Source organism: Apus apus, chromosome 7 (assembly GCF_020740795.1).
Source record: "Apus apus isolate bApuApu2 chromosome 7, bApuApu2.pri.cur, whole genome shotgun sequence".
In the NCBI taxonomy this organism is placed as follows: domain Eukaryota; kingdom Metazoa; phylum Chordata; class Aves; order Apodiformes; family Apodidae; genus Apus; species Apus apus.
In genome coordinates this window covers 1,919,612-1,947,554 of record NC_067288.1, presented here as the reverse complement: position 1 = coordinate 1,947,554, position 27,943 = coordinate 1,919,612, and the positions used below count along the sequence as shown (strand labels likewise).

The 27,943-nt window shown below is 43.9% G+C and overlaps 1 protein-coding gene and 1 long non-coding RNA gene across 3 annotated transcripts in view; one reads left to right on the top strand and one right to left on the bottom strand.

Moving 5' to 3' along the window:
* The first annotated feature begins 76 nt into the window (after window positions 1-76).
* LOC127386834 (uncharacterized) lies at window positions 77-27,669 on the top strand. Of its 2 annotated transcripts, none has more exons than XR_007889987.1 (3): window positions 77-164; window positions 20,635-20,768; window positions 24,667-27,669. It is a non-coding gene; the product is annotated as an uncharacterized LOC127386834 (long non-coding RNA). The 2 variants fall into 2 exon arrangements; XR_007889988.1 differs by lacking the exon at window positions 77-164 and adding an exon at window positions 4,344-4,438.
* NIBAN1 (niban apoptosis regulator 1) overlaps window positions 158-27,943 on the bottom strand; it is a 65,950-nt gene continuing 38,164 nt past the window's right edge. Inside the window, exons 6-14 of the mRNA XM_051624377.1 lie at window positions 17,982-18,097; window positions 12,116-12,220; window positions 11,859-12,021; window positions 10,752-10,939; window positions 10,335-10,496; window positions 7,411-7,521; window positions 6,706-6,813; window positions 4,839-4,950; window positions 158-4,202 (exon numbers count right to left, since the gene is read on the bottom strand). Of these exons, the coding sequence (XP_051480337.1) occupies window positions 2,497-4,202; window positions 4,839-4,950; window positions 6,706-6,813; window positions 7,411-7,521; window positions 10,335-10,496; window positions 10,752-10,939; window positions 11,859-12,021; window positions 12,116-12,220; window positions 17,982-18,097 (2,771 nt within the window). The 3' untranslated portion in view covers window positions 158-2,496. The remainder of the gene's footprint in view (window positions 4,203-4,838; window positions 4,951-6,705; window positions 6,814-7,410; window positions 7,522-10,334; window positions 10,497-10,751; window positions 10,940-11,858; window positions 12,022-12,115; window positions 12,221-17,981; window positions 18,098-27,943) is intronic.

Below are 27,943 nucleotides of genomic sequence, written 5' to 3'. Positions count from 1 at the left end.
ACTCGCGTTTTTACAAAGTTACAAGCGAAATACACGGTGTTTGCTGTCCCGCCCTTTGCAGCCCCGGGCAGTAAAACACGGGTCAGATCCCACCCCGCTCCCCTCGCCGCACGGAGGGTGATTTATTGTCGTTCTCGGGTTACAAGAGAAGTGATTCACTGCAGGTAAGCGTAGGAAACTTTAATGCAGCTACAAAAATTGCTGAATGGGTGAATTACCATTATTTTTGATGGGTGGTCTGAGGTAATCTTGTGGATTGTTGACCTCTAAACTGCCATCCCCCCGACCCAGGCCTGGCTGAAGACAAGAAAAGTGCAACTCTCTACCCATTTACAAACAACTGAATGTACAGAAAATGTCCACCTAGGGAAAAAAAAAAATCAGTCCTCTAGCCATCACAAACTTTAAATGGCAGAACAAAGTTACCTACAGGCTCAGCCTATCGTGTTCTTTCCCATCCTTCCTCAGGAAAACACACTGAGCATCTGTATTCCACAACTCAATTCTTCCATATTACAGGAAAAGATTACCCAGCTCTGAGGCTGCCACAGAAATAACTCAACAGTTACCAAGCTGGGAATCATGATGCTGCATACTTCCTCTGCAGATGTATCTAATTCATAACTAATGAGTTGTGAAAAAAACCAGCAGAGTAGCTGACAGTGAAATAACTATTGATTGGTAAAAAAAAAAAACAAACACCAAAAAAACAACCCAGACTTCCTGGTGGTGGTTTGTGTGTTTGCAAATTAGCATTTTTGTATGAAATATAAGGAAGGAACAAGTCAAAAGTACTTTAGCAAGGAAAACATCTGTGCCCTTAATGTTTCTCTACCACATTGTGGCTTCTGGAATAAATAGGAGTTGCATTTATTTTACACTAGTGAGATGGCAGCTGGTCCAGTTAACAACGTTCCTGCCTTATGCAGTAATATTTGCCTGTTCCTCTAGTGTCAATCCTCTGTTAGTATTATAGCATATTTTGATAGCATTAAATAATAGACTTTACACAGCTTGTTTAAGTTAAATGTCAACAAGTATTAGTGCTCTCAGGGCTTTGTTATTTTTTCCCATGTCTTTATGGGCGTCCGTCCTGCAGTCCTCACTGCATTTATCATCAATCTCTGCTGTCCTGTGCTGCAGGATACTTACTCTGAAACACCAGGCTGAATTTTTAAGGTGCCTTGAAACTGATCTCTAAAGTGAGATCTTGATCTCTCCAGCCCAGTTTATTACAAGACCACCTTTCACTGCCAGGCTGTTCTCTGTGGGCTCCGAGTGGTGCAAGCAACCATGTGTGGAAGGCACTTTGTGCACAGATGGTGACGTGGCACGGATGGCAACGTGCCAGCTATGAAAGCAACAGGTCTCATTTTAATTGCTGCTCTTGAAAGGCAATTCTGCCCTCCAGAATCCCAAGACCCCGTGAATAACCCTTGACCCCTTTTCGCTTCAGTTTATGCCTGTATTAGAAACTACGGGCAATGATTATGATCCTTCACAATGACTGCAATTTATGAACCTTATTTACAGCTTAGGAATTTACAGTTAGTGAACTGAATTTAGAGTTTATGAACCTACACAGGCCTCCAGAACTGGGTAACTAACTTAAGTCAGGAAGAATGGGAATGGCAGGACTTGGAATTTTCTGTATTAGACAGCCAGACATGAATGTATTTTATGGTGGGAAGTGAAACAGAAAGATGCTGCCTAATGGTTGTGGTTATTGTAAACATTCTCATCTTTCCCTTCCATAAAATAAAACAAAATAAAATAGCCATAAAGTGCTCTGGAAGGCTAAATAACCCAGAAGTGCAGAGTGGGACTGAGAAACCTGCTCCCATATTTTCCCCGTTTTAAATAGAGCAATAAGAGAAAAAAAAAAAAAAATCAGAATTGTTTGCCTTTAATATCTATCAAAACTTTAAAATAATTAAGTGACTAGTTTGCAGAATTTGCAGGGACTGTGGCTTTCGAGCAACCAATTTCACTGTTTGGTTCTGTTTCACTACAAAAAGTTGTATTTATTTCCCATACACTGCATGCAAATGCCAGAAGCATCCTCGAATAGCAACGTCTGTACCAGCCACCCAGGAATCACAGCAGTGCTCCTCAAATTGAAAACCAAGAGCTACTCCCCTGCTAAAACACCTAAGAACAGTCAAGTTGTTAAAATGACTTCACAGCTGGGGGTGTGTTGCTTGTGAAGTACTCAGTGGTCATGTTTTCAGACTTTTCCTACAGCCATAAAAGGTAGCAAATTTTCACTGAAAAATGAGTTTCCCCAAGAGTCACCCGGTTTTAAACGGTGAGGGCTCTTAGCTGAAAAGAAACCTCTCACCCACCACTTAGGAAGGGATCTGTGCTAAATCTGCAAGAGCTGGTGGTACCACAAGAAAGCCCATTTCCTCTAGCCCCGACCCAAGTGAGCATTCACAATTACACAGGGATTACTGGAGTAAATAAATCCTGCAGGGCTGGGCTGAAAAATGCTTCTTACTCTTCGGAGACTTGCTGTGCATAACCATCTTCTCTGTTTTCCTCTGTGAAATTCTCTTTTACTCCTCTGCTTATTATTTCTGTGTGTGAGGATGATTCATCTTCTGGCTTCCCTTCACTCTCACCAAGCCCTGGATCTGCTGTGAGCTCCAGGGTGCTAACCTGGCCCTGCTCTGGCACCACAGACACCAGCAGGTCCAGCAGTCCTGTTCTTTGGTTTTCTGTATCCAAAATGGGCCCTGGTGCTGTGCAGGCATTTTCAGCAGGACTATGAGAAAAGCTCTCAGTCCCTCCCTCCAGTGGGACAGCATGGTCATCCCCTGCCCCTCCTTCCCCCCCAGAGAACCTTTTGCCTTCAGACAAAGCCCCTGGCTGCAAGCTATCACTGTGGCAGCTTCCTGCACCTGTGTACCAAATGCTTTGCTTCATCTCCACCCCTGCCTTTGTCTCCTGAGACATATCTGAGCTTTCCACCAGCCGTTCTTCTTGCACCATCTTGCAGGCCCCCTGGGACACATCCACTAAATTCCTACTGTCTCTCTCCAAACTAGACAGTCCGTCCTCCTTGAACTCTGTGCATTCAGCTCTATCTTTATTCATGGTTATCTGGCTCACTTGACTTTCTGCTGCAGCCATTTTGCTCAACTCCTCCTTCCCTTTATTGTGCTCCTGCAACTTCAGTATCTCACCTTCACAAATCTCCTTTATGTTCTCAGATGGAGTAGCTGCTGGTATCTCAACTGTTAACATAAGCAAACTCCTTATCTCATTGACATCATCAGGAGATTTACAACTCTTTTCTTCTGACTTGCTTTCTTTTTCAGGGTTATCCCCAACCCCACCTTTCCCTTTGTTTTCATCCTTGGAAATAACCCTTGTCACAGTACTTGCTCCTTGGTCACTGCTTTCTTTTTTACTATCCTCTTCAAACCCTGTTCCTACCTCATTTTCACTCTGAGATAATTTTTCTGTAATTTCTTTTTCTATCTTGATTTTCTTTTCAGCATTCCCTAGAATCTCAGCTTCTGCTACATTATCATGTGGGGAAGTCACCTTGATCTCAGCAGCTTTTTCCTGTGCTTTGCTTTCTGTTTCAGTGCCACTGACAAACACAGCATCTGCTGCCGTTTGACTCCCAGAAGTGACCTTTTCCTCTACTTCTTGTGCCTTGTGCTCTTTTTTAGGGCTGGCTCCACAATCTTTCACTGCAGTTTCAGTGCCAAGAGCTACTTGCTCCTCCACAGGTTCTTGCTGTGTCTTAAGCTCTCTCTCAGTGGTCACCACACGCTCTGCTTTCACCCTGTCTTCATTCTCCAAAGTGCTTTTTTCCTCTGCAACTTCTTGTGTAAGTGTGGCTGGCTGGGCCTCTGGATTTTTGCTGCTGTCTGTCACGACCACGTCTTCCCTTTGGCTTGCCTGCCCACCAGCTGCATGCACAGCAGTGCCTGCCTCTGTGCCTGATGACTCTTGCTCATCAGCCTCCTTCTCCCAGGAAATCTGTTCTGTCACCACGAGCGTTTCATCGCTCGGCGCGTCCGTCCCGCACGTCCCGGCTGGGGCTCCCGAAGGCTTCTTGGCAGGGGTGGTCTGTGCTGATCCTGAGGGGGTCTTCAGCTCCGTCAAGCTGGACACGCTTTCACAGGGCAGGTTCAGGTTATCTTCAAAGAGGTTGTGCTTCTTCATAATGGCAGCTTCTTTAATCACTGAACAAAACAGAAAGACCAAACGGCTTTGGAAAGGCCGGCAGAGGCACCCTGGAGAAGCCACAGCATTTTCAGAAGTGTCTGTTGTCATGAATTTGGGTATTACAGACAGCAGTCACTTTCATTGTCAACTTGCTTTGAGTTTACACTTCTTTTCTGGGGGTGGGGATTTGATCTGTTTTGAATAATGGCACTTCAGTAAGAGGAAACTACCAGAGGACCCACAACACACAAAGGTAAAGTTTCAGTGAAGAAGTATTTACACTGAATATAGGAATAAAAGTGTGCTCGTTGCATTCACTATTACACTGATACTTTTTCACAGGAGTACCAGAGAGGGCCTGTCCAAGCTTACTGTGCAATACCTATGCTTGGAACAACCCGAAAATAGGCCTCTGCCAAGGTGTAATTTGGAGCTTCCCAGGTTTAATGAAGCTGCCTCATCATTGAGATTTTAGGGCCTGCCACACATCTTTAGTGAGCTGAATAAAACCCTGGAGCATTGTAACCCCCAGGCTTTGGGAAAGTGGGACCTGGGTCTGAAACAGCCAGGCTGGGGCTCTGGGAAGCTCTGAAGGAAAAACTCAGTGGCCCACAGCTGAAATGTTGTTACTGTCACCTCAAGAATGTTCTCACCTTTCAGAGTTTCTTCAAGCAGTGTCTGATATAAAATCTCCTCATACACATTCTCTACTTGGATCACACTGGTGTAATCAGCAAAAATGAACTGCTCGTATTTCTGCAGCTCCTGTGCAGACACAAAGAAAGGAACAGGTATATAAAAATGAGAGATTCTGAGAGTCCTACTTCAATAGAGCACCTCGGAGATGCCACCCAGCAGGTCTTGCAATGCTCCTTGCTGGCTCTTGAGGTGCACTATTTGAACTATGACTAAATGAACTGTTGATGTTCACAATTTATTGTGCACTTACCAAGCAGTATTCTTGCACTACAATTACACTGAGAAGCACTATAGATCATTGCCATCTGCACTGCAGTAAACAATCCTGAAGTAAATAGCTGGCAAGGCAATGTCTCACTGTTTGTGCAAGGAGGCAAATCCACGGCAAGCACTGGACATAGAGGGTTTGGTTTTGTTTTTCTAATAGGTGTGTAATACTTTTAGCTGGCTGATTTATAGGCAGTAGGCTGTCTAGACAGTAATTGGGCCATTATCACTAAGCAGCTGCTTGGCAGTCTATAAAACAGTAAATTAAGTGACCTCTGCCCACTTCTAGAAGAGGCACCTCCAGGGCAACATCTGGTGGTTTTCAAGCAAAAGGTCAAGACTTGGCTGAGCGTGTCAACATTTGTGCCACACATTTGCTTCTAGAGCTGGCTGCTCGTTTCTGCAGAGGCACAAAGGCAAGAGGCTCGTGGGCAGGTTGCACCACCACTGCTTCCTCCATCCTGCATGACTGAGACTCCATGTGGGACCCCTCCCTCTCTGCATATATGCAGGGTGATGAAATGCTTGTCCCTGTGTGTGGACACCACATCTTGAAGGCATTGCTGACACTCTACAAAGAGACTGTTGTTTTGGGGATAGTAAAGAAAGCCGAGTGATATACAGAACAGAATGATTTTTAGTATCTTTTTTAACATTTTAAGTTTTAATAACCTATACTCAAAGACTCACAAGCATAACTTGGCAAAACACTTGGTTTTAAACTGGGTTTTGAAACTGCAACAAGCTGGAGAGGATCAGCAAGAGCAGCACACCGTGGGTGAGAGCTCACAGCCTCCAGGAACTGATGGACACCAGAAGGAAAAAAGGGCAGGGAGGCTGGAGTGGCTTAGGGCAGTCACCTTTCAGCAGGTACACTGAAAATGCAAGAGGATCTGCCTGGGCTTCAGGAAGGGCACAGACTATTTATTTGGAGCCCAGGTGAACAGCATTCCAACTGGCCTCTGACGTGGCCACTCGGATAACATCTCCACAAAGCTCTGGTAGCTGCATTTGCTGAGTGCTGAGCTACCCACATGAAGGGTGCCAGAACATCTCCGTGTGTTTCCTGATTGCTGATGAAATAACTTCCATGTAAAATGGCTGAGAGCAAGGGCACGGGCTGCCTGCCTGCTGCTCCTGCTGCTCAAGTTGTCACAGCTGTCCTCGGGGTGCTGCTGAAGAGGAAAGAGCCCTCTCCCATGGACTGCAGGGCTGCTGAACACAAGGGCACAGCCATAACCTACACAACCCTAGCTGTCCAGGAGTCCAGTTTGAGGGAACTTCAGATCTCTAGGGAAGAAATGAAATGGGGACGGGCAAAGGTCTGCAACTATCTTTGAGCAAAGCAGCTCTATACACAGTTTCCCTGATTCCTGAAATCTTCCCTGTGCTCCAACTGGCAAATCTAAGCATCATTTGGCCGAGCAGGCAGCCAGTCTGCACCACAGGACTCCCTGAGCAAAAACAGCTTTACAGAGTTGAGGATTCACTGTCAGGGCATTAATCCTTCCCCACCGTTTGTTTTGTTTTGTCCTTTAAATCCCAGAAACCTACTGGTTTGCAGGTTGAAGCCAGTGCCTTCTGCATGGTGGGCAAAGTAATCTGTACCAGTGCCTCTTGAAATATCTTCTTACGGATAGTGCTGCTGTCATAATCAAATTGCTGTCAAAACACACAAAGAGAGAAACAAGCCCAAATGTGTTTGGGGTTATTCATCACTCACAGGAAGAACTGGTTCTTGTTATCCTGTAACTGGTGAGAGGTGAATCCCAAAGGATACCACTTCACAGAAGCACTCAGGGCTTGGAATTCCCATGCAGGTTATTCCAGCTTTTACAAAAATACTCTAAAATCTAGTTTGCTGGGATCTCTTTCCCTTAGTTTTTTTCTACCTCAGCTAGAAATAGCCCCAGTTGCTCTCTGGGAATTTCAGCACTGCCACTTCCACGAGTAATGAATTCTTGGGGCAGGCTAATTATAAAACTAATAAAAATAATTTACCCAGATCCACAGCATCACCTCCAGCTGATCTAACTGCAGTTGAAAGGACTGCACATGTAAACACTTTTACAAGTGTCTGCCCAGAACTAAGTTTTACCCCCCCAAGTGAGCAGGTTTGCCAAGTGCCAACAAAGGGGTATTTCCAGCTGGATGGTAGGAATGATCTTCTTTCAAATACTGAGGGTAAATTCACATAAAATACATTCTCCATTTCTAGAACCTAAGGACTTCCTGTGCAAATGCTTCTGTTACATTTACCTTCAGTACTCTCAGCTTGACTTTTTCAATGGTTGTTGCAACTTTGGCTGAGTCTGCCTGGCGACTTGGAGAGAACAACTGCTCAAAAGTATAAACTGCATTTTCCATCAGCTAAAAACAATCATGAAAAAAAAAACCACACTGTTAAAGACCAGTAACATAAAATTCCTGCAGATGTAAAGAAGCACGATAAATTATAACCATTAACTTACATTGTATTTTTGAGAAGGTGAAATGGAGAAAGAATAATGGGTCTAAAATCAATAAATATCACAAGTACTTCCAAAGATTGTGGAAGGGGAAAAGAAAAGCCTAATTTAGTTTAGATTGCCACTCTCAGTTTTGGAATGGGAAACCAAAAAGATTACCTAATGGAAGAGAGTAAGAAAATGGAACTACCTCAACTCCTATCTTGAGTTTACAGGCAGGTCAATACTGGGAAGTCCACTAATATAACTAAACAAACAGTTTTCTTAGCAAACTTACTCAGGGTAGACTCAGTTATATTGTCCAGATTTTTTCTGCTGGATTTCAGTTCTGCAAAGGCTAACATGCCCAGAAATGTTGCAATTAATCAAGAAGATTAAGCCTTGCTATCATTATTATGCTATTATAGCTTTCTTGTCTAGATTTAATTTCATGTCACCAACATAACTGACGGTGACAAAGAGTAGGATGGATCATCTATGTATCAAGGCCATTGACAAAACAAATGATCCCCAAGAAGACTCCCATTGATTCTTACCAGATTTTAATGGTCTCTATCATTAATACTGCAGGTCATTTTTAAAAAGTAATTAAGCAGTGGCTTTCCTTATAACTAAAATAATTATCATAGAAAATCACACAGAGTGCAGTAACTTCTCACAGAATGACACCAGGCTGGCACTTGCCATATTTGCAGGTTATCCAGAGATTCAGTAAAAATACTAAAACCCCTGCTCTGAGGAGGTATTTCGGGAAAACAGTTCTGCAAGTGGTAATTATATCTGCTTAAGGACATTTTGTGGGTTCTAGCTGGTGTTTCCATTCACATTTTGCTCTATTCATACTGGAGAAGCACAGGAACATCCACAGGGAGGCTGTCCATACAGCCAGGTCTTCCTGTGTGTCCCATGGGACCATCCCAGCTGATAAGACACCCAAATGCTACAGAGTTGGGAAATGAATACATAGGTACTTTGGGATAAGACGTGCTTTTAATTCCTCCTTGGCTAGTGCTATTTTCATGAATAAAAATATGCAGTGAGAAATGCTGAAGGCCGATTTTTATAATTGCCTTTGCAGATAATGTAAGATTGGATTATCCAGACTGTATTTATAAATGGAAATGGAGGAGATGGAGGTTTATTCCATTGGTGTGTGCATCAGAAGGCTGTACAGTGAATGCTCCTGCACTGCAAGGCTTTGGATACAAGCAACAGACAGGATCAGGGCAGAGTTAAGTCTGAGGCTAACTAAAAGATTAACTACTCACTTTTTATTTAAAATTTTTATTTGAAGCAAATTGGCCTGGTTCTGGTGAAGTCACTAAAGCTGCTGTATTTATGCCAGCTCAGCATCCTGCTCCCAAATTGCCTAAAATTGGCCACTAGAGGACGCCAAGTTCCCGAGCCAAGGAATCCTGCTCCAGCCTCCACCAGAGTTAAAAGCTGCTTTTCTGTTAAGTCTGCAAGCATAGACATGTCTAATCTTACTCGTTAATAAAATACATGTCCATGGACACAAGGTGAAACTACTTACTATTTTTATGAGAAAAATACCAGCCTTTAAAGAGAGAGAAGCAATAACAGCATTTTTAGGACAACTTGTGCTCTAACCTAACTTACTTATTGTGAATTTTGACTCATCTTGTTCAGAAAAAAATACCACTTGGCTTGTATGGGATCTGTTTTCTGTCTGCTTCTTCCTCCTCACTGATGGTCTTACCTTACTGAGGGACATTTTATTTGGCAGCATTTTGGAAAGATCCCCCTTCAAAGACTCAGATGTGAAATCAGAATTTTATTTCTGAATAATTCTGTGGCTGCTGATCATGGCTGTACTTAGCAGAGCTGCTTGCAGGAAAACCCTACCCCAGCACTGTTCTAGAGACTCATTTTCCATATTCATACCTCCCCCTCCACAGAACTGGACCAGCTCCATTTCACAAGGTTACTGACGAGACTATTTAGTTCCTCAGCTACAGATTAAAATCACAGGATTCAACATCAAGCTGGAAGGCCAAGTCTGCCTTGTGATCTGGCAATTGAAAGAAGTCTAGTGGCCAGCTCCTAATAGATTTCTGGCCAGGCATCCAGGAGAAAGCAAAGCACAATTCTGGCCTATACCAATACACAGTAGAGGGGAAAAAGAGGTGGGGTTCATGTTGCATCTCAAACGATGCAGTCACCTCAACCATGCCCATGAGAAGTGAAACTGGTTAAAGCAGCTACATGCAGTTACATCCTGAGACATCATCTCTCCAAGAAGTTGCCAGTTTCTAACATTAATTGCCTTACTTTATATTAATGAGAAAATAAACTACCAAGGAGAGGTTCTATATTGGTAAAATATATTTTAGACCCTTTCTGAAAAATCAACTCTTGAGAATGGCAAACTGGTAGATTTTAGCCACCCCATGGGTTACAAGTACAACTTTCTCAGGTGCTGAGACACCAAGAATTAAAAATATGAAAGTTCAAGGGAAGAGATGATCTATCCTTATTTTTTGTGCCTTGCTGAGAGACTCCCACAAACACAACCTCACAAACATAAATGCCAAACAGCTTCTAGCTGTGATTTTCTTAGGTTCTGTTATCTGTACTTTGACTGAGAGACACTCTGAGACACTTGTGCAGCTTTTTATCAAGATTACTTTGAAGCAGATTAGAAGGACAAACCTAACCTGTTCTCCCAGGAGGAAAAACTGGATCTTACAGTACCTCTTGCATGAAGTTCTGTGTCCTCTGAATCACAAAATCAATGTGATACACCTTGAAGCGACTCTTGAGGTCTTGGAGGAGCTCCTGGAGGAGGTTCACTTTCAGATAGCAGGGCTCCATTTTCACAGAGTTGAATGGTAGGTTCATAAACTGATCCACATTCTGCATTCCAATGGAGGAAGAGCAGGTTCAGAGAAAAAGCAACCAGAGGCAAATGTTCAATAGATGAACGCAGTGGTGGCCCAAAGACAAATCCTGGTACCTACACTCCAGCTGCACAGACACCACAAGGCTTTCTAACAGACAAACCACACACTATCACACTACACCTGGGAAAGCAAATGCTGCTGCCCATCAAGTTGTAGCTAGAAGCAATTTGTGGTAATACAAAAGGCTCCAAATACAGTTTTGTCCTACCTCCTTTAGCTTTGTGATGTCATTTGTCTTCTGGAAGTCCTGGATGATTTCATTAACTTCTTTATCAAAAAGTGAACGGACTTCGGTGAATCCAGAACTCACTGGGCCCATCAGCTCCTCTAATATGGAGGCAAGAAAGGGCTGGATATTTTCTGTGCAGCACTTCTGGGCAGGCTCAGAAACAGTGCCTGGAGTGTCAGACAATAAAACGGTTGCATTAAGGCTCCTAAGAGATGTAGTGAGAAGAGTAATCTGATCTACTTGATAATTAATTCAATGCCTCCCTGTTTTCCCTGGAGTCACACCTCCTCGGAGGTGATGAGGGTAATGACAGGAGACTTGATAGAGTGACAATGAAACATCTTTCCCCATGCCCCACCTACACAAACACGAGCAGCTTGGGGGCACTGTGAGAGCAGAGGAAAGGGAGCATGGCCACCATCACTCTAGGAGGGGTTATCTGAACTCGATGCTCTACACTTCACTGACAGCACCCTCGTCTGGAATGTGAGAGTATCAACAGAACATGCCGGGTTTTACCAGAACAGCTCCTAAACTATCAGCTATTTATCTATATGCTAGCATAGCCAATGTCAGCTAATGCTGTTTCTCCTTTTTACACTCACTTTTATATTCATAACAAAATTACATCACTTCATATTGGCTTAAAACCACCTAAGAAGCCTTTTGGTTTAAATATGCTTGGGTAGCCCATGAATTTGCCACATAACCAGGACCTATTTTTGTGGCACATTCTTAGACATCAGGTCAAAACCACTGGACTTCTCATGATGCTCAGGTCACCTCTATCTTTCTTACATAAGGCTGTCCAAGGGAAAATGAAGCAGAATGAGCAACTCTAGCCAGGATACTCAATCTAGCTCCAACTTGAGAAGACCTGGTATTTTCACAGCCACTGCAGCCACAGTTATCTGTTTCCATCAAAGGCAGCAGAGTCCCAAAGCATTTGTTTTCTGAAAATTAGTGTCTCCAGCTGGATTTGTCAAACACACAAGGATTTCCAAACAATGACATCTGGCAGTTTGAGCAACACAATGGGAAACAATTTTAAAAATTGCTCCAAAACAGAGCTGTTCCTCCACTAACCTTTGATCTTTCCAGCTAAGTAGTTCTTGGAGTTCAGAATCTGATCCATGTCTGAGCGAATAGTTCCTTCAAGGTTTTTTGCAAAATCTCTGCATTCTTCTTTCAAGGTACTTAGTCCTTCTGACACCTGCTGCTGGACCAGGCTGTAAGTTTCTTCTACAATCTGAACCCAAATTAAATTAGGAAGAATTGATGAGATTCAGCACACGCAGACAACCCCTGTGAGAAGCAACTACCCTGCACATCTCAGTACTTGCCCCAAGCCAGGCCCGCTTCCTGTCATTCCTCTTCCCTTTCATTTTAGGCAGGATCATCGTCTGAAGGTTAGGCAGGAGTTCCTCCATCACAAGGTTGCTCAGGATCTATATGGTCAGAAGATTGAAAGGGCATGTTCTTCATCTGAAAACTGTACCACAGCATGATGTGCAAACACAGGCAACTTCAAGTATACGAAGGCACAGGGACGACTGGATTGAAAGCATTAGAGGCATTCCTGAAGGAAGCTTCAGGCATTTCATTTGAAGCATTTTTCTCTGGAAAACTTTTAGAGACCATGCAACAACTGACAACAGATGAACTAAGATGCTGGACTAAGATGCCTGTTAAAATTTGCTGCATACAAACTGCCACGTGCAAAAAAAATATATATATATGATGAAACTGCCACGTGCAAATGAATGGAGCTAAAATAATTGATATCACCTGAGCAACTAAACCAAAAACATTTGAAAAGCTGGTTTGCAGACTTGCTGCTTCCCCAAACTGACCTTGTTCTGGGACACTCACACTCTCCAAGAGGATGCATCATTGAGAAGAAATTGTCCTAGAGAGTCAACAGACAAAGGATGTTTCTAACAGGAGGATGATTAGCCAAAAAAAGAAATATGTGACTCTGCCAGTGTGCATCTCTACCACTTTTTTGGGTGAGCACCAACTTCACAATTCATGCAAGAAAAGGAGATCCCAGGAGAAACAGGATATAGGACAGAAATGGAATCCAGACGTGGGTAATCCATGGATCAAATAATTCTACTCCATTCTTTTTTTTCAAAAATGTGTAACATGATCCAAAAGAATCCTTAGTTCCAGCCTAATCCTGAGGCAAAAGGGATAAATAACTGTTGGAGTTTGTGAAAAACTATTCAAGCATTTTATCTTTTCTCTAAAAACAACTATTCTGGTCTAAACCCAGTAAAACTTCCATGGTTTAGAATTAATGTGTGTTGAAGTCTCCTCCCAACAACTACAGATTCTTCAACAAAAACCATATTAAATATATAAGCTACGAAGATATTCTGTGACAACTGAGCACCACAGCAGAAAGGCAGGGGGAAGAAAAGCACCAAAGGGACTTCTACAGATCAAGCGTTCATGATGGAATGTAGGAAAACTGAGGAGAAGGTATCACTGCCCCAGGATGTGATTATTTCTGTAGGTACATCATCAGTCTATCAATGCTGTACTTTTCTAAATTGACACAGGGTACTTTTCTCCCTCAGGGATGTTTTCACTTTGAAACAGGGTTCAGTGGCTGCAGAGGAGATGCATCACCCTCTCTGATCCCAGCATCTAACTGGTAATTCAGTCCTGCAGATGGTTTCCATTAGAAAGAAAAGACATCAGGCTGGGAATACAGATGATACCAATTTGGGGGAGTGGTCAATATGCTGGCAAGCAAGGCTGCTATTCAGAGGGACCCAGATGGGCTGAAGAAATGAGTGGACAAAAACCTCATGAAGTTGAGCAGAAGCAAAGGCATAGTCCAACATCTGGGATGGAACAATCTCCTGGACCAGTGTAGGCTGGCAACAACTGGCTGGAAAGCAGTTTTGCAGAAAGGGACTTGGGCATCCTGGTGGACAGGAGCCTCAACCTTGGTCTGCAGGGTGCTCTCCCGGCAGAGGGCAAGAGCAGGTCCAGGGAGCAGAACATTCCCTTCTATTCACCACTTGTCAGGCTGCAACTGGAGCAGTGTCTGGTTTTGGGCTCCCCAGTACAAGACAGATCTGAACACACTGGGCTAGGTCCAGCAGAGGTCACCAAGATGGTCAGGGGATGGAGCACATGACGTGTGAGGAGAGGTGGAGGGAACTGGGTTTGATCAGCCCTGAGATTAAAATGCTCAGGGGAGACCTTATTGCTGTCTGCAACTACACAATGGAGGATGTTGGGCAGACAGAGCTAGACCCTCCTTGGAAATGCACAGGGAAGGGAAGAAGGTGACAGCTGCAAGGAGCAACAGGGAAATAGAAATAGGTATTAAGACATTTTTCACCACAAGGGCAGTCATGGGAACAAGTCATGCGATCCCCAGCCTTGGATATCTTCAGAACTCAACTGCCCATAGCCCCCAAAACTGGCTTTGCTTTGAAAGGGGGATTGGGCCAGACACCTCCAGAGGTCCCCTTTTGACCACATTCTTCTCCAGTTCTGTGGTTCTCTTGATAGTGTAACCCAACTCTGTACATAAGAAGCATCCAAGTCTGGTGTCTTTGATACAGAAAGAAAGAAATGGTGTGAAACAGATTCCTGGTTTTCCCACTGGCACCCATTTCAGTCATTTTCTTCAGAACAACCCACTCTATCAGGCTTTGCACCTTCTCTGCCTAGATTTGAACTACAGCTTCTCCCTTGCCCATCCCACTCAGGTGCAGCAGCCTGGCAACAGATAGAGTTACAGGCACACATCTGGTTTTGGGAGTCTAGGCTTTCCTCTCCAGGTTTGTATTTATGGGCACTGTGTCACTGACCTGAGAAAGCTGCAAGACCTCTCTTCCTCCCGTGCTCTCCTCTTGCTGTTGGCCAACAAGGCAAGCTATGCAAGCAGAGGAAGGCACTTCTCCCTGGGACCTGACCTGTTTCTATGCTTTTGTGATCTCAGGTCTCTGAACACATGGAGGCATCTGGGGATAGATCCTGGGTTCTTCAATTTCTCTAATTAAAGCACCTCGATTTTGAATAAAGACCTCATTCCTGCATTTGGTCCAGTCATTACTCATCCCCATGACTCAGAGGAGGGAGGGATATCTTTTAAATTTCCAGACACCTTCATTTTCTGTCCATAGCTCTTGCCCAGGTGTGTTTTTGCTGGCCCAGTTACAGACACACAGCTGCCAATGAATGATGGCAGAGGCAATACTAAGGTTCATGAGCTACAAAGAACAGCTCATAACCCTCTCATCAAGGCTTTTTATCTGCCCCAGCTGTCCAGCACACAGCATGTTGCCCACAGCCTCTTGAAAGCTTTAGAGTGTAGTGGATATACTGCAAATCACATAGTAACCCTTTAAAAAAGCAGACCAAAAGGCACCTCAAGGTTCTGTGCATTTCTGATTCACTCTGGGTAAAGGACTGCTAGCCAGCTCAGCAGTTTTACTGGAGTCCCACAAAGTCTGTAGTCCTGCTTCCCCTCCAGTGGGGCTTGAACAGAGTTTTTGCTAAGTGATATGGTTTTGAAACCAGCTCTTCTTGCTCCAACAACAGCCCAGCACAGTCCTCACCCAGGGATCCCTGCCCTAATGCACCCAGCTGCTGGCTGAGCAGTGCAAAACCACTGCTCCACTTCCCATCCTGCCTGGAATGCCTGTGCTTCCTGACTGCCAACCTCACGTGGCTGCCTGAGCAGGTTTCAGGCAGGCATCAGCAACGTGGTAGGGAAATGGCAGGAATTTAGCCAGAAAAAGTAAGTGAGAAGGGGCTCTGACTGCAGGGCACAGAGGGTAGAACAGAGCACCCCCTGGGCATAAAACAGCCCCTACAGAAACACAACACATACAATACCCTACCTGTTAATATACCTATAATATGCAGTACCCAATTACTTTTGCTTCATACAACTCAAGTACTTCTAGGTTATGCCTCAGCACCACTCAAATTCAGCTCTGCTGACTCAAATACCCGTCAAAACCAACTGAGTAATTCAGGTCCCAAACCAATGAGTCACTTAAAAAGAAGTCTCTTGAATAACCCAAACTGGAGCACCATAAACCAAAGGATAAATGTGACCATGGAGCAGACATATTCTGAAGAATCTGAGCTCTCTGGCAATGTTTTTAGGAATGCTGGATTGGCTTGATATTTCTGTACACAAAGGTGCACTGTAAGGATTTGGGGTTTTTAATCCCTTACTCAGCTGTCCTTGATTTGCCAATATGTTATTTCCACATTTGTGTTGTGCTGATCAATGGAGTTATTCTAGTATAAAACTGGTGTGTTGTAGTGCTCTCACTGTGTGGCTGTACTGCTGCCTCCAACAAGCCTTGTGAAGAACACCCTGGTTCTAATGGCGCTTACCTACAGAAACACCATCTACAACTGAATGTATCCTTTGTTAGTAACAAAACATTAAAAAGAACAAAAAGGAACTTTTACAATGGAAAAAAAACAAAACCAGCAGGTCTTCAGCTGAGTGATGGGGTACAGGGTAATACTATATCCATGTTACAGCACCCAGGCAGAACCGTGTGAGCTAATGCTGAGGAGACTCTGTCACTGTAAATGAATGTCAGGGAATATATTTATTGGCATTCTGCACAGGTTTTTACAGCAACAAATTGTAGCCTGCTTGTTCCAAACCATTCACTTCAAGCTTGGATATTTGCCTAAAATAATTATTATGTTGGGTCAAAGCAGGCATAAGCACACACTATACTTAGAAGGAGTTATTGGTAAGAAGATAATAGCATAACTAGTCTGGATGTCTCCTGATTACAGTTCTCTGGAGGTATATGGGTTATGAGTCAGTAGTTGGCAAGCAACAGGAAAAATAAAACATAAAATGAAGCTAGCACTATAATAGCTCCATACCTTGAGGAAGGAGGGGAGAAGAGAAAAACCCTCACTCCCTCCACTGGAAGGATGAAACTCCTTATTTTAAAGAACTTATTATTTATATGTTAGCAGGAAACTTCAATCCCTGACACGAGGGCACTGGGAAAGACACTGTTTCTTCTCCAGTTTCCAAGATTTCCAGCATTTCCAACACAGACTTCTCCTAAAAAATAACCTGCTTTCTTAAAACAAAACCCTGGATTATGAACTCTCCATCAGGCTTTTTTCCATTTTCCCAAAGGGATGCCAGATTTCATCAAGGGAAACACCCAGCAGCTGGTACTAAAGTAAATACTTGCTGCAGAGTGTTTTGGAAAAAACCCACAAATCAGGGCCCAAATAATGTCTCAGTTGCACTCAAACACACCTGGAGTGATGCCAGAGGGACCAGTGGAGTGACTTCAGCTACAATCAGTGCTCCAAAGCTGCTCACTCAGGTGCCCAAATATAGGCCCTAAGCTTAGCATCTCATTTCTGAAGAACTGAAGTACACAAATTTTTGGTGTGTAAGTGTGACTGTTACTGTGCAGGATTCTGTTCCAGAAGTCTGGCATGAGAAGTAGGTCTACTAGTTTATCTGCTCAGGACCAAAAGCTTCATTCACAAAGAACAGGGAAAACCAAAATGACAAGATTCTTCAAAATGTATGTTTAGCTGCTGTTCTGTTCTTCTGTGGTGGCTTCTGGAGGCATTAGAGGAGAAGCAATGGGAAACTGCTGTGCTTAGTAACAGAGGTAATAGCAACACAAGAAAAAAGTGTCTCTTATCTGTCATTAATAGGGTAGAAAAGGCAGAAAAACAGAGCACAGCCCAAGGCAGCCAAGAGCAAGTGTCTGCTGCCTGCAGGCTGTGGGTTCTGAGTTTGGTGTGTCTTGCTTTTGGTCTCACTGATTTACCAAAACTATAAACAGCACCAAGGTGGCAGCCGGTGTTAGGACACAGCGTTTTGGGCACAGTGCTTATTGCCCAGCTGAGCCCATGGCATAAAATTAAAGTAGATGTATCAGCCTTTTGTGGGGATGTGCCCATCCCTACATTCCTGCATAACACAGCAACTTCAGTTCACAGCACACTTTTGTTCATGTTCTGGAAAAAAACCCACACCAGCTCACCATGGGATTTCCTAAAGAAGAAACGTCACGTACCAGAGGTTGTCTGACATCTCGGGTATTTGTAACCATTAGATTATCTTTTTTAGAATACCTTTCTTTTCCCCAGGAGGCTTCACAGCCTTCACTGCCCTCATGGCTGCCACATCCCCAGCCAACAGAAAGCAGGAAGGTATTCTTTTACCTCTGTCTCGTTGCCAGTGATCATTTCCCATGTCCCGTAGTGGCCCTTCTCCTGCCGGAAGAACTGAATGGCCTCCAGGAACGCCTCGACTTCATACGTGGCCTGCTTGAGAAAATCTAAAGAAAACAAAATGCAACACAAAGGATTTACCTTTTAAAAATAACCATCTTTTTTGATGCATTTTCCTGTTCCATGTGCACCTAGCAGTAATTTTTTTTTAATCATTTACTAAACCTGAATGTCTGAAGACCTTGGGCTTTCGCCGAGATTGAGAAGCACGAGGCTGGACTGTCACACAGCAGATACGAGCAATCACAAGACATCCCACCTAAGTTGTCAGTTAAAGCAAGACCAGCAAGTGTTAATAGGGAGCACACGATGAGGCTGGAGCTTGCTGGCACCAAGCCTTGTCTGGGGTAGACTTTGACAAGACAGTTGTTAACATAGCAAAGCTCATCCCTTGCCTTTATACCTTTGAGAAATGTGAACTGGTACATGAAAAGACTCTGACAGCACGTACCAGGGCCAGGAGCTTCTACTTCTTTAAGAGAAGATTAAGAATTTAAATTACTGATAGTCAACTGCTTGTGCCATTTTCACCCTTGATAAATTGCCAAACTCTGAGGGAACACTACCCAATAATATTTCATTTCCTTTGTTTTATCAAGGAATTGATAATCAACATGATTTTTCATGGATGTACAATAAAGCAGACCTGGACACAGTAAGCACTGTGCTCATGGTGATCAAGCACAAAAACCCCTGAGAAAATCGTGCTGTTTTCCCTAAATATTTCAGGAATCTTTCACCACAGCTCCAGAATATCTGGTTATCGTCCACAGCTACTGCTGCCTGATGGTGGCTCTTCCCAAGAACAATGTCAGCCTGGGGACAATCTGTTGTACAAGCGAGACCACAGCACGGAAAACTCCAGAAGTGGCTGAGCTAGTTTGCTCTCACAAATTCAGGATAACCAGTTGGGCAATAGAAATTACACCTCAGGCCATTTCTTCTTTCCAAACTGCAAAAGGCTTTCAAGAGAGGTGCCAGCAGCAGCCCTCTTCACATGAGAGCGCACGACAGTCACAGAGCAGAACTAGGTTGTCATGGTTTGGGGAGAAAACAGTCCCTCTGCCTCAAAAAGTGAAAAAGCTCCCTACAGCAACCAGGCTGCTTACAAACCTGAGTAAAAAATTCAGGCTGAAAAATTACCACTGAAACACAGAATCACCAAATGGTTTGGGTTGGAAGGGACCTTGAAAAGGAGCTAATTTCAGCCCCCCTGCATGGGGGGGACACCTCCCACCAGCCCAGGCTGCTCCAAGCCCCATCCAACCTGCCCTTCAACACTGCCAGGGATGGGGCAGCCACAGCTTCCCTGGGCAACCTGGGCCAGGGTCTCACCACCCTCACAGGGAAGAATTTCTTCCTAATATCTCACCTCAATCTCATCTCTTCCAGTTTTAAGCCATTACTCCTTCTCTCACTACAAGCCCTTGTAAAAAGTCCCTCCCCAGATTTCCTGTAGCCCCTTCAGCTACTGGAAGGTTGCTAGAAGGTCTTGGAATTTTAGTGCTGTATCTTTGTTAAGAAACAGCTTCAGCATTTTTATGAGGATTATTTTCTTAAGGGAAGAACAAAGCTGGTTTACTGTCCCCTCTTCAAGATTATCTACTTGCAGCCCTTGATCAGCTGAAGTCTTATTGTGCAGACATCAGGAAGAAGGGACAGAAGAAGAATGGTAATCTCTCAGAATTAAGTACCCTGCTTTAAAAGATACCTTTATGTATAAACAATTGTTATGTGAAGCATCAAAGAATAAATTCTCAAGCCTTGTCTCTCAAGCAAAACACTTCTTTCAACTTGTTCATGAAACTTCTAAAGAGAGAAGCTTGCATACGTGCCCAAGGCAAGACAGGGATTATACAAATTATGGGAAACATGAAGGGATTAGCTCTGCAGTAACGCCTGAAATGTCTCCTCCATGTGCTTTACATGAAAAGTGAAACTACAGAAACCTGGCAGATTTCATTAGTGCTTCATCCTGGCTACTGTTTGAAAACAGCAATGTTTCAAATTTTATCTACATGGTAGACAGTGAGGTTTCAGATCTGCTAAGAACCCAAATGTCAGAATTTGCCCTTTCAGAGTTTCCCCTGGGCACAATAATTACTTGGGAAGGTATTTTATACATACTGAGGTGCAGGGAACAGTCTCACAGTGCCACTCTATAGATACTGCCCCTCTTTTGCAGATACTTGGAGGTCCAGAACATCAAACCATTTCTTCAAGCTCACATAATGATCAAACATGAGAAAAGCAGCCTCATAAAATCCCAGCCATTCCTTCACTGCTACTTCCATGATTCCTAGCATTTTTAACAGCAAGTCACAACAGGATGCAAAAATGTCAATCAGTTGTAACTCAGGCTGTTAACTGCCAAGAGGAGAACATCCTCTGATGGCAACTTTAATTAAAGAATAGAGTATTACACCTGAGAAAAGGCTGGAGTGCTGTATCTGAAAGCTTTTGTCCTCCCAAAATTAAACTCTGAATATTTTGATGAGAAGAGGGCCAGGCTTGGCTAGAGGAAGGGAGAGCTGCAGCTCCTGCAGCCCTCTGATCGTGACTCACATGTTTTCCTTTTTCACAGCTGTGCTCCCTCCTAACCAAAAGGGACAACAGCCCATCCAAAGGGCTGGACCTTGGACCTCCTGAGACGATGATGCGCCAGTGCCGACAAGAGTCTGCCCTCTAAGATCATCAAGTTTTAAACTCCATGGTCAAGTGAGCAATTTCTCTCTGTTCTGACTCTCCCCAGCCCCACAGAGCAGTGCTAAAAAATCCAAGAGCAATTAATTTGACTAGTTCATGGGGAAAAACATTGAGCTGTAAGTGCCAGAAAATCCCAATCACAAATCCCTTCCTATGCCAATAAACACAGGAGAAAAACAGAATTATGGCAGTCTTATGCCAAAACCAGCTGAAAGCAGAAAGGAAGCTTTATCCTTCAAGGCTGCTACAATTGCTTAATTTAGGCAACTTCATTCTCACTTTCCATAGGAGGAAAAGTTTGCATCAGCGATAAGGCACCCAGCAAGTAGATCCATCCAGCACTGGGCTGTGCAAAAGCTGCTGGTGAAGCACACAAGTCAGAGGCACATTCATGGGATACAGCTCAAGAGATGGGAATTGTAGCCAACACTCAAAGGGGCTGTGGTGCACATCCTCTAGGATCACAGCAGGGAAGAGCCAGGGCTTCTGTAGGTCAGATCTAGCAGTTCAGCTCTGTTGTGCCACTGGAAAGCAAGGGAAACAATGAACAAGCTGTTGGGGTGGCCCTGCTTGCGTGCAAAAGAGAGGATGGTGCGTGGGAGATGGAAGCAGAGGCTGCAGCTGCAGACAGGGCAGGTGGAAAACCCCAGTGGTATCAGGAACGATTGCTCATCAGCAGAAAAGATGACAACTGTGTTCTAAGCCCCCCCTTGCAGAGCCTTCCCCTCCAACAAACCCGGCCAGCAGCCATCATGAGTGACACAGCTGTCCCTGCTCTCTGGAGAAGGGGAGCAGCTCAGGGGAGCTTGGTGCAGTGGTGGCTGTAGGTCCTTCTTATCCTACTCCCATACACAGCCAAAAAGCCCACTATCCTCCAGCAAAAGGCCAGTGAGGCTCTACAGGTGCCCAGACTGATGCTACATGCTGGTTTGTGCTTCGAAAACTACCCAAGCAGCTTCTCCAGCTGCTAATGAATATAACATTAGCTTATTTCTGCAGAGAAAAACAAAATTCTGTTTGTTGTGTTTAATTTTAAAACAAGAAAACCCACCTAGAGACTCTGTCTTCACATATCCAAGACTGGATAGCCTATTTTTAGTAACAGATAAAATATGGCTAACCATAGATTTCTTTTATAAACCTAACAGAGTAACTGCTATATATACACATAACTCTTTTTAGAAGATGGAAGGACACTTGGCAACACCCTGACTTCATAAATCAAATTTGCACATCTAAGGCATGGCTGTGTTTGCTCAGTACTGCAGAAAGCTGTCTGCAGGAATGAGCTTCCTTGCAGTGCATAAATAGCTTAAGTTCCCCTTCAATAAAAAAAGGAAAATCTCAAACCTGAACTCATCAAAACGATACACAGGGGACCAGGCTACCTGACACTTGCACCTGCTGATAACTTAGAGGGTCCAGTTCCCCATTTCAGCTGTATGATATTTTGGCTGCTTGCTCCTGATGAGGTGCTCTGGGCCATGAGCTTCTCCATCACCTGGCAGATGAATGTTTGGTTGCAGGGGTGAGGAAGGGGGAACTCTTCAGTCCCAAGGTCCTATCTGCTCTCCCACCCACAGCAGGACAGCTGCACCTATGTTTTAAGATGGTCGTGTTGCTGGCACACTGTTTAAAAGACCCTTGGGAAAGGCTCTCTGGACAATTTCCCTGGCTCCTTAACACTTCTTGTGTCTAGAGACAGCAGCAGGAATTAATTGTCAGGGTGAATTCAGCCTCGTCTGTAGCTACAGACCAGCCAAAGAGGTCAGCCAAACACTGAAAACCTCTGTGCACACCCCCTAGAAACAGGGCTTGTGAGCAGAGAGGATGAGTGACACAGACCTCACTGTGCCCAGCTACAAGTGTGGGTTTTCAGCAAACCCAGGCATTATGAAATCTGTATTTGAACACTGCAGTTCCAGTCTGGTATCTGTATGTGCTGCAGTCTGCTGTGCTGGGTCTCTTGCTGTGCTTGTAGCAGAAAGCCCCAAAATAGCTGACATTTAATTGCTTAGATGCTGTTTTTTCTTAAGAAGGGTTGAAGGGAAGTGTCTCTCTCACATTTCATATCCTAACCTGCCAGGCCAGCTGTTAAAAAGTGAATGTTTCAATATCCAGTTTAAATTGTGTGCCCCTCTGATCAATAATTGTCCTTAATTAAGCTTAATGAACTCCACAAAAGAGGAGGCTAAAATGGTCACAGAATGAGAAGAATGCCAGTAGGTGTCTGAAGGCAGCTGCTGCATCATTTATCCACTTGAAGAACACAAAGGCAGCAAGTCAAGCCTTCACCTAAGGGGCAGCACAGCTCATTTTGGTACTGCTGCTGCACCTGCACAGAAAGTCTGCATTTGGGAAGAGCAGGGAAACATATCTCCAGTTCCTGGTGGGACTGTGGTCGGATGCCATAACCAGACAGCAGGAATTTTCCATCCCCCAGCAGGGATGGGGTGGTTTGCTCTGCTGAGGTGCCCACGTGTGGCAGCAACTGCTGCCTCCAGGCTAGTTCTGCAGCCCCGGGCTGGGATGCAGCAGCAGTTCCTGCAGTCAGCTGCTTGGAGAGCCAAGGAACTGCTGCCAGGATGGGTGAGAGTGTGTAAAAACTGAGTGTGTCATTCCTCAAAACCACATGAGTGCCCCTACTGCAATCCAGTGAACATCCCTCTCCCAAATGGGCTTCTATTACAATACTTTTATTACTCATCTTGTTAATAAAAGGGGCATATTGACTGTGGACAAAGTCCTTTGGTAGCCAAAGTGAGCTAAGCCACTGAGAGGAATACAAGCTTTTTGGCTGACATTTCACAAAAGGTCGAGGCCCAAAGATGAACAAGTGTTAAAACAGAATCCAGAAGTCTGAGGTCACAGAGCACGTTTTAATTAAAGAAATGCTGATTCTGACATAACGCCCATCGTCTGACCACCAGAACTGGGAAGTTATGTTTCCTGCAGCACTCACAGCCACAGAGATCTACTCTGTTCCTACAGATATGCTCCTGAGCTGGAGAGCTGCCTTCAGTTTGGTGAAAGATCCTGCATTCAGGGAATGTTATTTTCCATCTGGTCCCTGAATTCTTGCAGGTAACCATGCCTGATATCCAAGCAATGTGGCATCCAGCAAAGGTTGATGATCAGGCCAAGGCCCTGCCTACCATCCTCAACAGCTGCAGCTTTGGTCGAAGGTCTCTTCCCAACACAAGTTGCTAACAACCTGATATACATTTTAGTTCCTTCCTACAAGACAGCAGGGCCCAGAAATACTTCCTCAACTCTTCAGAAACCACAGACTGACTCTGGTTAAGGAGCAGGAAGGCAGGACAGTCACCAGAAAGGAATGTGGATGAGGAATGAGGATGGAATATGATAAATTAGTAGAAACTGCATTTAATAGAATGTTATCCCACAAGAGTATCTCCTTGCTTCCTCATCTAGTTGGTGGAAAGCTGGCTCAGGTGAAGGCAGTCCCAAAGCATCTATCTAGCTCCTCCTGGCTGACCACCTTGTATATAGCATTTTCCTGGGATAAGAAAAATCTCTGTAAAGGTACCAGTGAAGAGCCTTCCTTCTCGTGATGCTGCAAAGAGGCAGTAGGAGACAAAGCTGAAAAACAGTTGGAATTTTAAGTGTCTTATCTTTTGTTTCAGCAGTTTCAAAAGATGGTGCTTCTACCACTTACTATTTCCACTGGACACAACTACCCTCAAGAGAATAGATTTCTTGCTAAGAAATGCAAATTACATTTTTCCAAATTTTCTCATCCTTCCTAGGCATCCCCCTCTCTCCTTGGTACCTGTTCCTTTCAAATATATTCAGATTGTTGTTTTTTCTCTGCTTTTCATTATACACATTCTTTAATGTAAAACAAAATAATCAATTTCTCATTGATTTATTTTCTTTTTTTTTTTAGTCCTTTTAAAACAAAAGCTGGTGAAAAAGAAAATACACAACCCCAAACTAGAGTGAGGCTGCTGAAGGAGAAGGCTGCTACTTCCAAAAAGTGTGGTGTCTTCACCACCTCAATACACAGGATGTTTCCAGCTCTTGCACTGGTACTCCACAGAAAGCCACCCCACACTGCCAGCCCCCAGAGGACTTGGGGTGAAGGAGTAAGAGGTTCCTGCAGTTAAGGAATCATTCTGCCAACCTCCCAACACCCCAGTTAGAGGATGCTGATCAAGTAAGAATAAATTACCATGATGAAGAATGATTTCCCTTTCTAAGGGTGGTCTTTGTAGCACAGGTTTCCCACAATATTTTTTTTTCTAGCATTTCTGGTAATGCCTGCCTGGGATTTATTTGCTGTGGGTAGAGACCACAGTGATTATTGTCTGTTGCTCATATAATTTCTGTTTAATGATGAGCAACTTTCTGCTGTGGGATGTGTCACTTATACAATCACATGGGGGACAATGGATAGGACATAGGAAATGGCTCAGAGAAAGCAAGACTGGTCTGGTGGGAGGTTTCCCTGCCCATGGCAGGGGGGTTGGGACTAGATGATATTTATGGTCCCTTCCAACCCAAACCATTCTGTGATGCTATGAAGACCATCCAATCATCATGTTCTCATATGGCAAAAAGTGACCCCCTGAGTTCCCAGCACCTTTTAAGAGCTGTTGCTTGTAAGATACTACAGAAAGCTGGTAAGAAAGCCCATGGTCACCAACTCCAAAATGTAAGGTTCTGAAAATTTCTGTCTCCAAAAACTAAGCAAATGGTCCCAACCCAAAGGGGACCATAGGTAAAAAAAAATGAGAGTGAATCCATCTCCTTGAACCTGGGGAGATGAGGAGAGCTCAGGAACTGGACCTGAGGAAAAGACAGGCTTGTAACACTGCTACAGCACCTCTGGAAATGGTCCTCTGAACAGAAGGACACACCAAGTACTTTTGCAAAATGGAATCCTGTCACATTATTATCCAAACCAATAACAAAGTGAAGTATAATGCCCTGGGCCTGAGCAGCATCAACCTGACAGCTCTGATGTCTTCCTGAGAGCAATGTATCACCACACTGCTCATAGCTCATGTGGTGTAAAGCTGCTAACCACTAACAGAAGCTAGATGAGGTCATTTCCAAACAGGATACAACCCTGCAATAATAGGCTGTATTTATAGCAAATCCAGTGTTGCAGCACAAGTTCCCTCCGAGACCATCAAAGCAACATTCAGCAGGTTGAGCTGCTGGCTGTGCAGCACCAGGGCCTGTAGGAAAGCTGTTCAGAGCAGCAGGAGACAGATTACAAGGTACCTCCCTCTGCCAGGACCTGCAGCTTCACGTTTCACCCTCTGAAACACGAGTGCAACGCAGTCACACACACAAAGAATCACAGTATTGCTCATCTCCAACAATCTCCAAGCATTTTCCAACCCAGCTGCTGCACTTCTGGTGCAGGTGAGAATTTTCCTGCCGCTGGGCTTTGAAGCTGGAGCTCAAATACAACCTTAGGCCAGCACAAGTGAGCAGCTCCAGGGCTCCCAGAACAGGCTGCAGTGGTGGGCACAAGGCAGTGGCTCCATGGCACCAGCCCACACTTGGAATATACAAGAAAAAGAGACCCAGCCTGGGGTCTGGAGGTGACAGAGGTAGGAAGAACATAAACAGAATGAGGATTTTAGCACATTTATCATCTTGGTGTTTCAGAATGAGTGTACCTCCTACAGACTGAAAATCAGTGTAGGCTTACTGGAAAAGCAAAAGCCAGGCTGATTGAAAGAACTGATATTGTAGGGCAAGAACATCCCAGGAAAAGGAAAAATAATCTTATTTTAAGCAAAATATTCTAAATTATACCAAAAAAATCTAAATTGTGTCCTAAAACATTCCAGGAATTTTGTAGCACCCCACAAGTCTCCTCAAAGATGTTTATAGTAAATGGCTTTGAATGTTACGACAGCCTTAGTATTTCTGTGGAGGTTTACACACCAGTTTGGATGTATCTGTCTGGTGAAAGACCAGCCATGGTCTCAGAGGCACGTGGGGTACAGGAGTTCTGATCTTATTAACCATAAAGTCATTTAATTAACCCAAGTGCAGCAGCTGCAGTGAGAGGAGCCAAGACACAAGCCCCAGGACTGAGTCAGGCAGGCCAACGGCTGAATACTGTCTCCATTTGTACCTTTTCCCACCCCAAATTGTCAGGCAAACATTCAGAAAGGTTTTGCTTTCATCCCAGTGCAGAAGGACATTTTTCTTTAACATCAAAAAAGCAATTTCCTCCTCATTTTCACTTGAATTGGTCCTTCCACGCATCACCTGAAAAATGCAACAAGAAAATAGTTTTCTTCCTCTCCAGAGAAGAAAAGCCACCCTGTTTGCAACATGAAGACTAAAAAAATCTTTCCCAAGTCCTATTTGGACTTGTGACAGCTGCTTTGCTCTGTGTATGGAGATATGTATCTTTCAGCTTCAGTATTTAATGCCACCTGCTCAACCTTTATCAACACATCAGTAATTACTTTGAATTACAGTCCAAGAGCTGGTCAGCCCTACAGGTACTACACACAGGGAGCACAGGAAAGCTAGAAATGATGAAGAGAAAAACACTTGCCAGCTGAACTTGAAAAAGGAGAAGTGGAGACAGCCAAGGGCAACCCTAAAAGCCAGAGATGGAGAAAAAAATTCTGAAGCTGTCCTAGTTGCCCTGATGTAGCCAAGGTGTGACAGAGTGCCCTGCATGAGCTCAAAAATACATTCTGTATTTCTCTCTTACCTAATGTACTTCTCTATTGTACTTCTTTAACGTAGTTATCTAAAGTTTTAATTTTTTTTGTTATTTATGGTGAAATTGGAGATGGCAGGATACGGTTTTGAAAGTCCCCTGGCTTCCTGTGTCATGATGGTGATGATCAAGATACAGGTGTGAAATTAAACCAGATGAAAGAAAATAAAATTATCAAGTGAAACTCCACATATCCCAGAATTAGCTAGTTGTATTTTCCTTCTCATCACACAGACTTCCCTCTACCCCAGCACCACATGGTCTGGCTTCTTCATTTTAAACTGCAATACCAAGTAAAACACAATAGCTGGTAACCTCCAATAGGAAATGAGAAGACCTCCTAAAATAATAAAAAATTAAGTAACTGTTCAGTATGATTTTTAGGGCAGAAAAACATAAAGGATTAAAAAATGGAGACTGGGAAATATTAGAGCACTGTGAATATTTGGAGCCTTTCCCTCAT